This window comes from Chaetodon auriga, chromosome 18 (genome assembly GCF_051107435.1).
Source record: "Chaetodon auriga isolate fChaAug3 chromosome 18, fChaAug3.hap1, whole genome shotgun sequence".
In the NCBI taxonomy this organism is placed as follows: domain Eukaryota; kingdom Metazoa; phylum Chordata; class Actinopteri; order Chaetodontiformes; family Chaetodontidae; genus Chaetodon; species Chaetodon auriga.
This window is the reverse complement of record NC_135091.1, coordinates 12,009,554-12,021,962: the sequence shown is the minus strand read 5'-3', so window position 1 is coordinate 12,021,962 and position 12,409 is coordinate 12,009,554. Positions and strand designations below refer to the sequence as shown.

The 12,409-nt window shown below is 44.2% G+C and overlaps 1 protein-coding gene across 2 annotated transcripts in view; it reads right to left on the bottom strand.

Moving 5' to 3' along the window:
• The window catches only part of nbas (NBAS subunit of NRZ tethering complex), a 139,325-nt gene that overhangs the window by 75,122 nt on the left and 51,794 nt on the right, over positions 1–12,409 (bottom strand). The window contains exons 32-38 of one of the 2 annotated variants that reach the window (XM_076756131.1): positions 11,543–11,655; positions 9,450–9,563; positions 6,254–6,367; positions 4,165–4,322; positions 3,133–3,228; positions 1,057–1,221; positions 414–527 (exon numbers count right to left, since the gene is read on the bottom strand). In XM_076756131.1, coding sequence (XP_076612246.1) covers positions 414–527; positions 1,057–1,221; positions 3,133–3,228; positions 4,165–4,322; positions 6,254–6,367; positions 9,450–9,563; positions 11,543–11,655 — 874 coding nt within the window. The remainder of the gene's footprint in view (positions 1–413; positions 528–1,056; positions 1,222–3,132; positions 3,229–4,164; positions 4,323–6,253; positions 6,368–9,449; positions 9,564–11,542; positions 11,656–12,409) is intronic. The other variant, XM_076756134.1, reaches the window with a different exon arrangement.

Sequence of the window (12,409 nt, the reverse complement as noted above, 5' to 3'; positions counted from 1 at the left end):
ATATTCATCTCCACCCTGTTCATCGTGTACATACATCACATCTTCTGTTAGCGCTATGTTCTTTAACACATCTTCCGTTTTATTCGCTCTGATCATACCATCATTCTTAAGTTTATCCTTCTTTTTTCCTGTAAAGCACCGTTAGCACTCTCAAATTGCTTTCGGCATTAAAATTACTTGGTCTAAAATCAATATTCATTTTGTCTCAACACTGTTTTTGAAGGAATTTATAAGTCATAGGAGAAAAAAAATCTAATTAAATGCCTTGAGTCATAAACCTACTCAGGCATTTTTTGCTGTAATTTAAGAAGGTGGCCTGAGGTAAACAAAAGACGGAGGCATACGGATAACAGGAAAGTAAAAAGGAAGAAAAAATAATGAGGCATGGGACCTACTGGTCTTAAGCCACTCACCGGGTCTACATAGGGATCATCAGTGACGTCCTGATAAAAGGGGCTACAGCCTTGACGCTCCAGGTTGGAGTTCTCACACGCCCCTTCCTGACTAGTGGCTCCTGCGTTGTGACCCTGAGGAGCCATCAAAACATCATTAAACTTTCACAACATGCCCACAGCACTGTCATCTCTCTCTATCCCACAGCTCACATCCCCTCAGTGTTTGTTTTTTTTCTCTCTCTCCTCAGAAACCTGCGACCACGAGCCACCATCCCAAATCGCTGTCGAGACCAGAGACGCCATCAATCTCCGCCCGGGCGACCACCGAGCCTGTCCAGCCGCCGGCAAACCGCCAGATATTGAAATATTCAACAGGCGGGCCAATTAATTATGCAAGAGACGAGCTCTTGATTGGTTGTTTTTGGACGAGGACTATGAAGTCTGTGAGCAAGTGTGAGGGGGAGCCTTTTCACGCACACACAGCCAAACACACACACACGTTGTGCAGCTCAGGAACCAATGAGAGTTGAAAATAAGCATAAAGCATATACATCTGCAGACATGCAAAACACACACATTTACACACACAAGCTAGTTAGTTATTATAGCCCCTGACATAGAAAACTGTCATCAGCTTCAACACAGATCTTGGTGCTCTTACTTGCAGCGGCCGGAGGTAGTTAAGTGAATCCTTCCACCAGCGATGGTCGCTGACTGCAGCCAGCACGGCCTTGGTGGTCAGTCCTGTAGTGGTCAGCACCTCCATGGTCTTGGCTGTAGTCCTTTGCAGCAGGTCTCCTGGTGTCCCCACAGGGGGGGCGCAGGCCTGGGGCCAAGCAGGTGACGGAGGTGACGTGGTGGACAAAAAGGACACGACAGCCATGTTATCCTAGTGTGTCACTCTGGTGTGTCTGCAGTAACAGTCTTTACAACTTGAAATCATCCTGCGTTAGTGCTACAGGATCCTTTGAACATTCTTTTTTATGGAAAAGCAGCATCAGAGGAGTTCTCTGATCACTACATCTGTATTGTTATATTAGACAAAAGGACGAATTTTCAGTGGAGGACTCTTGAGTATCAATGTGGTATTAGAGATGGTTGTGTTCTGTTTTTTTTTTCATTAGGTACTTGAGAGGAGCACTTCAATGAATGCAGGGCTCTTTGTGTTTGTCGGTTTGTTTGTGCACTGCGTAAGGGAATTACAATATGCACTTTACAGGCAGCGCAGAGCCCTCCCAGCCCTGCATGACACACATACAGCCACAATTTGTGCAGAACTTTGTGACACAGTTGCACTACGGTAGGTTGTGCAGTGCTAAGTTGGTCTGGAGCGGATCATTACGTGATTAATTTAAAAACACAACAGCACCTAATGCTTATTTCTGAAAGCAAAAGTTGGACGTTTTGGGAAAAGTGCTTATTTGGCCCTCAGGCATACAGTTAGATGAAGATCGATACCACTCATACATCTGTCTGTCAAATACATGGCTAGAGCCAGCAGCAGGTTAGCTTAGCATAAAGACTGGAAGCAGAGGGAAACAGTTGGCTCTGTTCAAAGATAACAAAATCTGCCTTCAGTACCTCGAACACTCACTAAAACTACAGTGCAAAAATGTCAATTTACTGTTCTAGAGGGGGTTATGTGCTGGACTATTTCTAAACTCTGATCAGTTACTTCCTGGAATCCTGGTTGCATGACGATGGCTTCCAGACAAAAAATAGTCTGGCACATGCAGTAACTCTCCATGTACAGCTGGTTTGTTATTTCTTACTCATAGGTTTTTGTAGAGATTAAAAAATATCATGTGTTGTGTTAATTAGTGAGCTTTAGAGATGCTAATAGGTGGATTTTGTTACCCTTGAACAGAGGTAACTTGTCACCTGGCTGTAGCTTCTAAATTGCCGGACATGAGAGTGATATCAAACTTTCCCACCATAAAACAAATAAGCTTATTTCTCAGAATGCTGAACCATTCCTTTAAAGCAAAGCAGGATAATATCCAATCAACATTAAAGCTAAACCAATCTAGCCCACGCTGTTCAGTCACTCTGACAAGTAATGAGAACTCAAGGACCAATAAAGATACACCTTTCACAAATAAAAAGTTTTCATCAGCTTTAAAATTGTCAAAAATTAACAAATGAATTGGGCATTGTACTGTGACGTGCAGTCTTGGAGCATTTTTGAAAGCACACCATCAGTTTCTATGGCATGGTGGATACTTCGCAGTTAAAAAAAAAAAAAAAAAAATCAAAAACAAATTTAGTGGGCCAGTGGGCCGGGGCCAAATCGTTTAGTGCCTTTCATCAATACTTCATTTGGCAGGAGATTGAGGGGCAGGGATTGAAAGGAACCCAAACACACATACACACAAGATGTTTGTTCAAAAAAACACCCAAAAAACACACACATGTAGATGAATAAATGCACCCCGTGCACACAAGCTCTCATGTAGGGCTTAACTATACACGGGTGAGGAGCAGGGACATCAATACGACAATAAACTGACAAGAGACAGCTTCAAATGAGCACCCATCCACACACAAGCAAGTCATGAAACATTAACACCCACTCAAGGCATCATAAAGCTGGCGGTGCTGAAGGGGAGGAGAAGGGGAGGCATAAATAAACCAAGGGAGCTGAGCAACCTTAACACTAGATTTACACCTCATCAAATATGGAGCAATGGGAAAACACACAAACCGAGAAACGGGACAGAGACACACCCACACTGACACGCACACAAACCTTCACGGAGTCTGTCTCGTCGGCCTCTCGTCCACTCTCAGTATTAACGGGCTCCATCTGATAGTTAACTGCCTGGTACAACACCTGGAGGGGAGAAGAGCTCGGTTTAACTAAAACGCTACGAGCACCATGGTGAATGGACTTTTCTCTGTGTTCCTTAAAAGGTGTATTTCTTTTTTTAGTCAGTTTTGTGCTGGCCACCTCTTCACCTGTTACAAATTTCAGAGAGTGGTAGTTAAGAGAGACAGAAACACAGAACCTGCACGAACCGCCTCAGAGCTCACTCTTCATTTTTCTGGAGCACAGGGGCCACGTTCGCAAAACATCCTCGGGCTAAAAGTAGCTCCTAACTGGCAGAGTTCGGAGAAACTCCTGAATATTATAGGTGTGCCAGGCCTAACTTTAGGACTCCTACCTTTTTGTTCTAAGAGTCATTCACAAAGCATTTGAAAGCTCATTGTCTAGTTCCTTATGAAAAAAGTTCCTCTGATTTGTCTGCTGGTCTGTATATTTTGTCAGAATCTTTCCCATATGAAAGCATGCTCACTTCTTCCCTACACCACAGCCTATAGGTGCTGAGATGCTTTGTCCCACAGTCTGTTTAGAGCAAAAAACTGCAGACAAAAGGCACATCGTCTCAGCTAGAATAGAAAAAGTAATCATCATTAAAATTATCTGAAATTGAACAACGTTCTGTTCAGAAAGGTCAGGATATGAAGAATTAACTATGCTGAATTTAGATTGTTTGTTATGCCAGGATAGATTAGGAGTTTAGTATTCACACAATTTGAGTTATTCCAACTTTAGGAATTAGTGTTACTAATCATGATTTCACTGTTGACTGGGTCTCTCAAAGTACGTGTTATGGTTGTTTGTTCAGTCATTTTATTTGGGTAAAATCTTTTAAAATCTCAAGGTATTGAGTATTGGTAAAGAAAAATACATTTACAGTCCTGTAAGGATCCAAATTGGTTCACAAAAAGCCACGCTGGTCAAACCACAATGAATATGAAGAGTGACCTGGGTCTGCAGGTCACTGGAGGCGACCAGGAGGCCGTGGATGTTGTCGGGAGGACAGTGGGTGAGAGAGAAGGCTAAAAGCTCCTGCCGGGCCTCCAGATCTCCATAGCCCTCACACTGACCGAGCAGACTGCACACATCCCACGCTGGTCCGTAACCTGGAGGAAGAGCAGACAGGGCGAGGAGGTGAGGTAAAGAGGGGTAAGAGACGAGAGGAGAAAAAAGGACGATGGGGTGTTTAATGAAAGTAAAAATGAGCGCGGGTAAGGTCAAGTATAAACAACATTTCACACAATACGGCTGAGCAGAAATAGTTTTCGTTTCTGTCAGTGTCCTTCTCTCTTTGCTAATCTATCCTGAATCCTATCAGAGAGAAGACCAAGACCCATCAGCTCATGAAAGCACACGAGGCACAGCACACACACATCCTGTATGAAGTCTAAGAATACGCAGAGCTAAAAATGCAGAGGATATAATGCTGAGGTATTGATGATACAATAAAGCCTAACCTTCCAAGCCCTCGGGATATTAATGCATATTTAAGTCGAAACCATGTTTCCCCTTGAAGAAAATATCATTGTAATGACTGCGCTGCATTTGTTCCCGCTTCATCACAGTCAAAAACCAACACGCCATCCTGGCTTCATTCTTACAAACAGATTCAATTATTCCCACTGCGCTCGCAGACAGAGAACAACGGTGCTTATCTGATTACACCTTCTCTTTCTCCCCGACACCTTTTTCTCATCCGAGCCGTCTCCTGTTACTCAGCACGGTGGAGAGACTCTGGAAAGTCTGCTCACTTTGATTGTTCTGTGGCGTGACGCAAAACAGGGTCAGAGAAAATCTAGAATTATCACAGTGACCACGTCAGGGAAACTCTGAGGAGCAGGAAGTCGGGATTGTAATGTTATTGTGATGTCGTCCTGATTATTGTCGTGCACGAACAGACACAATGTCACTCATCCTCAATTTTGTCCATCTAAGGCAGGATGTAAGAAGCGCAAAGAGAGTGTTTTTCAAGTGTGAAACCATAAGACAAACCATTAATGGCACCAATTAAGACACACCAGCGAGAAGCACAAGTGCTGGTTATATACGATATATATAGAGCACATGCGGAGACACCTCCATGTTTGATGACACTGTAACAATCTTGTGATTTTCTCCTTAATTAAAGTTGATTTAGTTGAAGCTTATGCTCGTGTCTACTTGCATTCGATCGTCCACTTGTTCAACTGGCCTATCACAAATGACTGGGAGAACACGTATTTTCTCAACTTAAGGTTTGGAGGCAGGGTGTTTCACACGTTGCTTGACCATCTGTCAAGCCCTTTGAAGCATGCTGTGACCTTTAGACAACAATAGGAATTTGTTTAAAACCTGTTCAGCTGACAGGTTTGAGTCAATGGTAAAGCTTCGGCCAGCTGAATCACTACTTTTCAAGATGTGCTCACTACCACTGGCGGTAAACTGGTTTAAATGGAATGGAATCAGGCTGTGTTACATGGTATCTAAGGGTGATCAGCACATGTGGATTCAAAATCTGTGGGTCCTCATTTCCAGTCTGATTTTAGGATTCAGTGGGAACACTAAATATTAAGTGGGTATTTAAGACTTACAAACAAAAGATGCTAAAAAATGCCATATTGCACCATGATCATTTCATACCAGTGTAAGCTACATCAGATTGTGCTGCACCTTGGACAGAATGTGAGTCTGGGAACTCTTTCCATCGACACAGCCCCTTCTATGATCCAAGGTCAAGATGCTGCGTTCATTGTGTACTGCTGTCGGTCATTGTTCACAAGAGGAGCCAAACAGAGCGCATAAGATTTTCAGAAAAGAAAAAAAAAAACCCTACTTCTGTGAAAGTGACTTTATGACAGATGGAGCTCTGCTGTCAGAAGGGGCCTCTGCTGAGACTCAAAAGAATTTGGCAGACAATTAGGCAGACAAATTAACCAGTTTTAGGGAAGTGTTGCCCTCATGTAATGTTATAAATGCACCAAATGAAGGCAAAGGCAGACAGGCAGAAGTGAGCTTCACATTAGGTCTTCTAGTGCACAGTTCACAGTCAACTACATACCTGCAGCCATGAGGTCCTGACAGTGGATGTAGGAGGCCTTAAAGTCCAGACACTGGAGAGCTTGCTCTGCCAGCAGGGTCAGCACTTGGCCTTTTCGTGTGGCCTTGTCATCTCCTTGACACACACATAGACACACACACACACACACAGATAATCATTTAAGCAGACACCGGAGAGATGCAAAACATGAAAGTCTTCAGTCTCTTTAAAACGTACTTTTTAATCTGGAGAAATGTCAACATGTCAAAGCGAACATGCTAAACAGCAAATCTCATAATCCTGCACATCACGTACAACATCTGTCTTAATAAACCTCATATTAAATCTCCATCTGACTACACTCACACGGGCTCAAGGTTGGAATGTCAGGACGTCTAAATGTATTAGCTGCACCGCAGACCGAGCCCGAGACTACACGTTAATGGGTGTCCACCATAAAATGAGGTTATCGCTGTGTCTGTTCCTCTCAAAGAGGGACTACGAATTATCCAAAAAAAAAGAAGGCCATCCAGCTCTCTTCACTAAACAGGAAGAACTCTCGGTTTGATATCTTAGCGTTGGTGGGATTGGTTGTGGTGTTAGCATTCATGTGGCGGCTCAGGACAGCCTTTGATCTCCGCAAACAAAAAAGGAGAGGACAGGACGATCAAAAGAGGCAGAGGCAGAAACAGGACGAATGAACAAACCTGGACACTGAAGATCAAACGAACCAAGCTGAGATGAAGAAATGCGATGGTGCTGGATTGGTCACTGTGTGTGTGTGTGTGTGTGTGTGTGTGTGTGTGTGTGTGTGCGTGCAGAGAGAGTGATGGATAGAAATGCTGTGTTTACCACCGAGGGGATGGAGGTGTTGGTCAAATATTTTCTGGGTGGCTGGTGAAAGGGTGTCTTCAAAAGCTGTCAAGACCTCAATATAGAGAAGGTTTGCGTGCGTGTGAGCATATGTGTGTGTGTGTGTGTGTGTGTGTGTTTGTGTGTGTCAGCACCACTTCATTCACCCCCTGTGTTTATGAAAAGACATTCTCTGGCATTGATTTGAAGCCACTCCAATTAAGACAACCTGGGCCTTTATCTGCCGCTGACGGGACAATTAAAGGGTTGGATGAAAGGTGAGGAATGTCAGAAAAACAAGCGACAGATAACACTTAAGTTAATAAGATTTGATTACTGCACGAACTCTTGAGGGTCTAAACGGGATCACGAGGATCCTTTCCAAGTCAGCACAATTTAATTCTCATTCGGGATATGATAATTGATTCATTCAGACAAAAACAACCCTCTCTCTCTCCCCACCTCTCCCCCTGTAAGACTGATTGATTTATGGAACATTTCTGTAGACCGCAGCAGCAACCAAACCCTCGGGGTTTTTAACCGGTGTGCTGGTGATACCTGCATTAAATATTCACCACGGAGCCCCAGAGCTATGCGCCCTTCAAAAGCCTTCCCCCCCTGCATTTATTTATTTAAAAATTTGTTTATTCCTCTTCTCATCTCCCTCTGCCTCTTTCTGTTGCTGAAGCCACACAGTGAGAGCTGTCTGCTGACTGAACGCGAGCAGAGGAGACACAGAAATGCCACGAGGCCGGTTAGCAGGCTTCCTTTGGCTGGCGACAGGCCTCAGAGAGAGGAAGACAGAGCGAGCGACGAGTCGAGAGATGAAGGACGGAAGAGAGAGGGGGAGCAGCAGACGGACAGAAGAGTCGGGCTTGAGATAAACACGGAGGTACAGAGAGAGGAAGACGGCGGAGTTCATGTCACTTTGCGGGACAAGAAGTAACAGGATGACGTCTTAAACTTTCCCGCATGCTGTCAGTTTAACGTGATGGTGTTCTGGGTTGGCTGGGAGTGTTTGGAGTGCTCCCAATATACAGAATTAAGAAAATATCCTTTCTTTTTTGTTTTTTACTTAATGAATTTGAGTTAAAATACAGCAAAACATCACTCACTTTTCATGTGTTGACTCGATTGCATTACTCATCAGCCAGCCGCAGTGTGTGCTTGCAGTGATACTGTTCCACAGTTTCATAATCCCAAGTGGAAGATACGAAAGCTCACATCAAAACATAAACAACCCGTATGAAAATAATTTGATAGAATCCCGTTTGGAATACCGCAAGACGACTGGTGTTTGTGGTTAAGAGCTTGTGCTAATGGTAACTCTTAAAGAAAGTGAGCATGAGAGGATGGGAGGAGAGGAACACTCAGCTTATAGAACTGAAATGTGTTTACCAAAACAAGACGGGGCTCACAAGTGGCTTCCCTGCAAATGTTTGCGTGTGTAGGATGTTACTTAAAGAGCTGAGTCCTTTTTAAGTGCGAGTCATTCCTCAGCGCGCTGAGAATTAACCCAACAAATGTTCCACTTCACCTTTCCCTCCATAGTTTCTGCAAATTACAGACATGAAAAAGGACGTTGATGTGACTGGATTATAATTAGAAAAATGCCTGTTCAACAAACTGAAGTGAATACAAAGTTGAATGTCTCTTGCCAGCATCTATCAGCCTTAAAAGAGGTTTGAGGAGTAATAGATTTATCTGTTTTTAAAGCTATGAGGCAACACACAGAGCTTCAAAGAGGCCGAACAGTGAGTGCTTCAATTGGAGGTGCAAGCACAAAAGAATGACAGACGAATGAAATCAGCAGCTCTGTTAAACAGTCAACAGCCGAGCATCGTGTACTTTTTTCAAGCTGGTATTTATGAATGAGCTCTTTAAAAAGCTGCCAAATCTACGTGTACAGATTTGACTTAATGTCCTCGCACTGAACCTGTCCCCCACGATCACTGCTACATGAAAACTGAGCGCAGAAGAAAGGTTTAGAGAGCACAGAAAACGACGCGCCTGGGGAGAGAAATTTGCTCGCTCCTTCAGGGTGTGTGCGTGATTAAGTGTGGATTTTTCCTTGCGAGCTGCATCGCGGCCCGTGAAGATGAATTTCCCTCTTGTGTGAGGACTGCCGACGTTCTCGCTGAATGTACCCACGCATTGCACGCGTCTCCGCGCCTCGTGTGGGCGGCACTTCCTCATTTAATCTCATGAGCTTTGTCATGGAACTGCCACCAGAGAACAGTCTTACTCACTGAACGTTCTCCTTCATACATAAGAGATAAGAGAGAAAAGATGATGGGGTGAGGTCAGCGGTGTAAGACAATGTGTGTGTGTGTGTGTGTGTGTGTGTGTGTGCGTCTGTAGGTACCTGCCACTCTGAGAAGGGAGGCCAGATTCAGCAGAGTGGTGGACTGCTTGTAGGCCGTGGAGCAGTGGGCGATGCATTCCCGTATGAGAGACAGACGGTCTGATTGCAGACGAACTGGGAGGGAGAGAAGGAAGGCAGAGGGGGAGGGGTGTCAGACATGTTCTGCTAATTACTGTATTCAATCTGGAGAAGTTGCAGCTGATGATACAAATGATCAGATACAGCTGCAGTCACCATGTCTGCAAGACAACAAAATGTTGTACGTTGGGCTGATTTTGAAGATGACAATCAAGTTTTTACATAAGAAAAAAAACTCAAATCAAATCTCTTACCTATTGTGACCAATTACCTCAAAGCTGAGAATAAAAATTCCAATCAGTCTTGTGAGGATTTTCAGATTTTCGCTTTTTTATATCACAGCAAACTGATATTCTTTGGGTTTGGTCGGACAAAACGAGGGGAACTCTCTGGTGTCTGAGTACCCCACAGTTTCATGACTCCATGCATTCATTTATTCAACACAGATGAAACGTATAGCTCAGAAGAGAGATTCAATGCACATTTCTTGACAAGAGCTACATGTTTTTAATTAGGATAATACCTTGGAGGTTTTAAACTTCTGAGTTCATTTCCATATTTTTCTACACTCGCACTGAAAACCGAAGAAATAGCATGTTTTTGTGCCTCCACGGGCCTCCTGTGCTTTCCCCATACCCTGCTGAGGATCTTTATGGCTCGGCATAACTTTGGGCGAGGCCTAGAGGGAATTCCAGGGAGGGTGGTGGTTATGAAGCGTCGCCTTAGGCGCTGTAGGAGGGCTGCAGGAGACAGCCTAAGATGGATTACAAATGTTCAAATCCTTTCACTCCATACTTGTGTGTGTTTATCTGAGAGTGTGGGAATTTACAGGACTAGGGCTTTTACTTAGGTGAAAAAGAAAATTAATGTGTGTTTTTGTGTGTGGACAGTATGCGTGCGTGTGTCCTTGAGTCAGTACAAACAAAAAAAAAAATAGTGTGAAAGCACCGCAGGCAATACAGAGCCATGGAGCCAGTCTGGCCCTGAGCACTCAAAACAGGCTTTACACAATAATCGCTGATACAAAACAACACAACACAAAAAGTGATAATTGGAGAGTTTTCCTTGCACTACACCACGATTTCTTACAGCCTCGCTTTCTATGTTTCTTTCTTCTGTCCCATATTTTTCTTTCGTCCCTCCTTCTCATACTTTGTTCCTGAACTCTCTCCTGTTCTCGTTTTGTCTCCCAGGTAAGAATAAGTGGGCAGTGAAAAAATAATGTGAGCAGACAGCAGGGAGTGAGGAGAAAGAGGAATGAGAGCAAGGGGGCAAAGTGGGAACCACAAAAAAAAAAAAAAAAAGAAAAACGGGAGGGGGTGAGTGACGCAAAGAGAGAGAGGAGGAGAGCGAAAGAGAGGTGGCAGTTTATGGCTCCCTCTGTCACAGTGGTTTTATGCTGGCAGCTCAGTTTGATGAGGGCAAAGGGGGGAGAAAGCAGAGGCCTCGGAGGCAAACAACACCTCAGTTCAGAGGTGAGGCGATGAGGGGCCAAGCTGGTTCATTCTGGCTGCACAGTTTCCTTTAACAGAGAGCCATGCCTGGAAACTGCTGCAGCAGGGCACCAATGTGGAGCCAGAAAGAAAGAGTGTGGAGGTGAATACTGATTGGTCAGGATTACAGATGGAGCAGAAATATAAAAAAAGAGGTGCGTGTGTGCGTGTGTGTGTGTGTGTAGGAGAGAGCACACACGCAGAGACCAAACACTTCAGTCCTAATTAGGCCATCAGGCAGATGTTGTTTGCTCAACAGTTGATCCATAAATAACCATATATTTAGATATAGTGGCAAGAGGAAGTGACATATGGAGGGATGGAGGAACTGACAGCAGGGAGGGAGACACGGTGCATGGTACACGGGTGAGGGGGTGGGGGATGGCGTCCTTGCATCCTTTACACGTCTGAGTTTAAATGAAGAACACATGAATGAATGCACAGACAAAGAAAGACTGTAGGCACACTCGTGGTTAACTGAGCTCATTTTCTTCCCAGACACACAGACACATTTTGTGGTACCTTGCAGTGGCAGGATGCTGACGCCGAAGTCTTCCAGTTGGCTGAGGGCGCTGATGAGGTCCAGTTCGTCTTGGATGGCCAGGGGACAGTCAGTGATCAGCTGGAGACACGCCCTAATGAAGACAGCAATCCGTTAAAACAGGGACACGCGACAGCTGATGAGCTATATTAATCTGTGCCAGAAGGAACCAAACAGACGACCACGTGGGATCCAGAAGAGGGAGTCTGAATTTTAGCTACACGTTCGCTGATGTTCTTATGATCTCAGCATCGATCATATGCAGGAGAGAGGGGCACGTTTGAAGCAGAAATTCAACATTTTGGGAAATATGCTCATTTGCTATGAGCAGCCGGTTAGCTTAGCTTAGCACAAAGGCTGAAAACATGGGGAAGCAGCTAACCTGGCTCTGTCCAGAGATAAAATCCACCTGCCAGCACCTCTAAAGCTAATTAACACATGCTTTGTTTGCTTAATATGTACAAAAACCATAATGTAAAAACGTCCATTTCCTGTTTTATGAGGGGCAATCTGCTGAACTACTCGCCGCTGAGCAGTTGCCAGGTAACCAGCAGAGACTCCATCCTACATTTAATCGGACTGGATTTCAGAAATTAGTTGTAAAGCAAGAGCAACTGATTTGATTGCATGACAAGCTGAGTGGGAAGGACTTAAATGAGTTTTACTTATTTATGAACACATTTTCCGTTGTAACAAAAATTGGTTATTAAATCTGAAGTTTGTGAAGTTTCGACACTGTGATTAGAAACATGGCGGGACTGCTCAAATGGATCTACTTACAAAGTCTAGACTGATGCGACAATCTACGACAGGGGAGTTTTCTCTTGCAACACAATCCACACTCATTA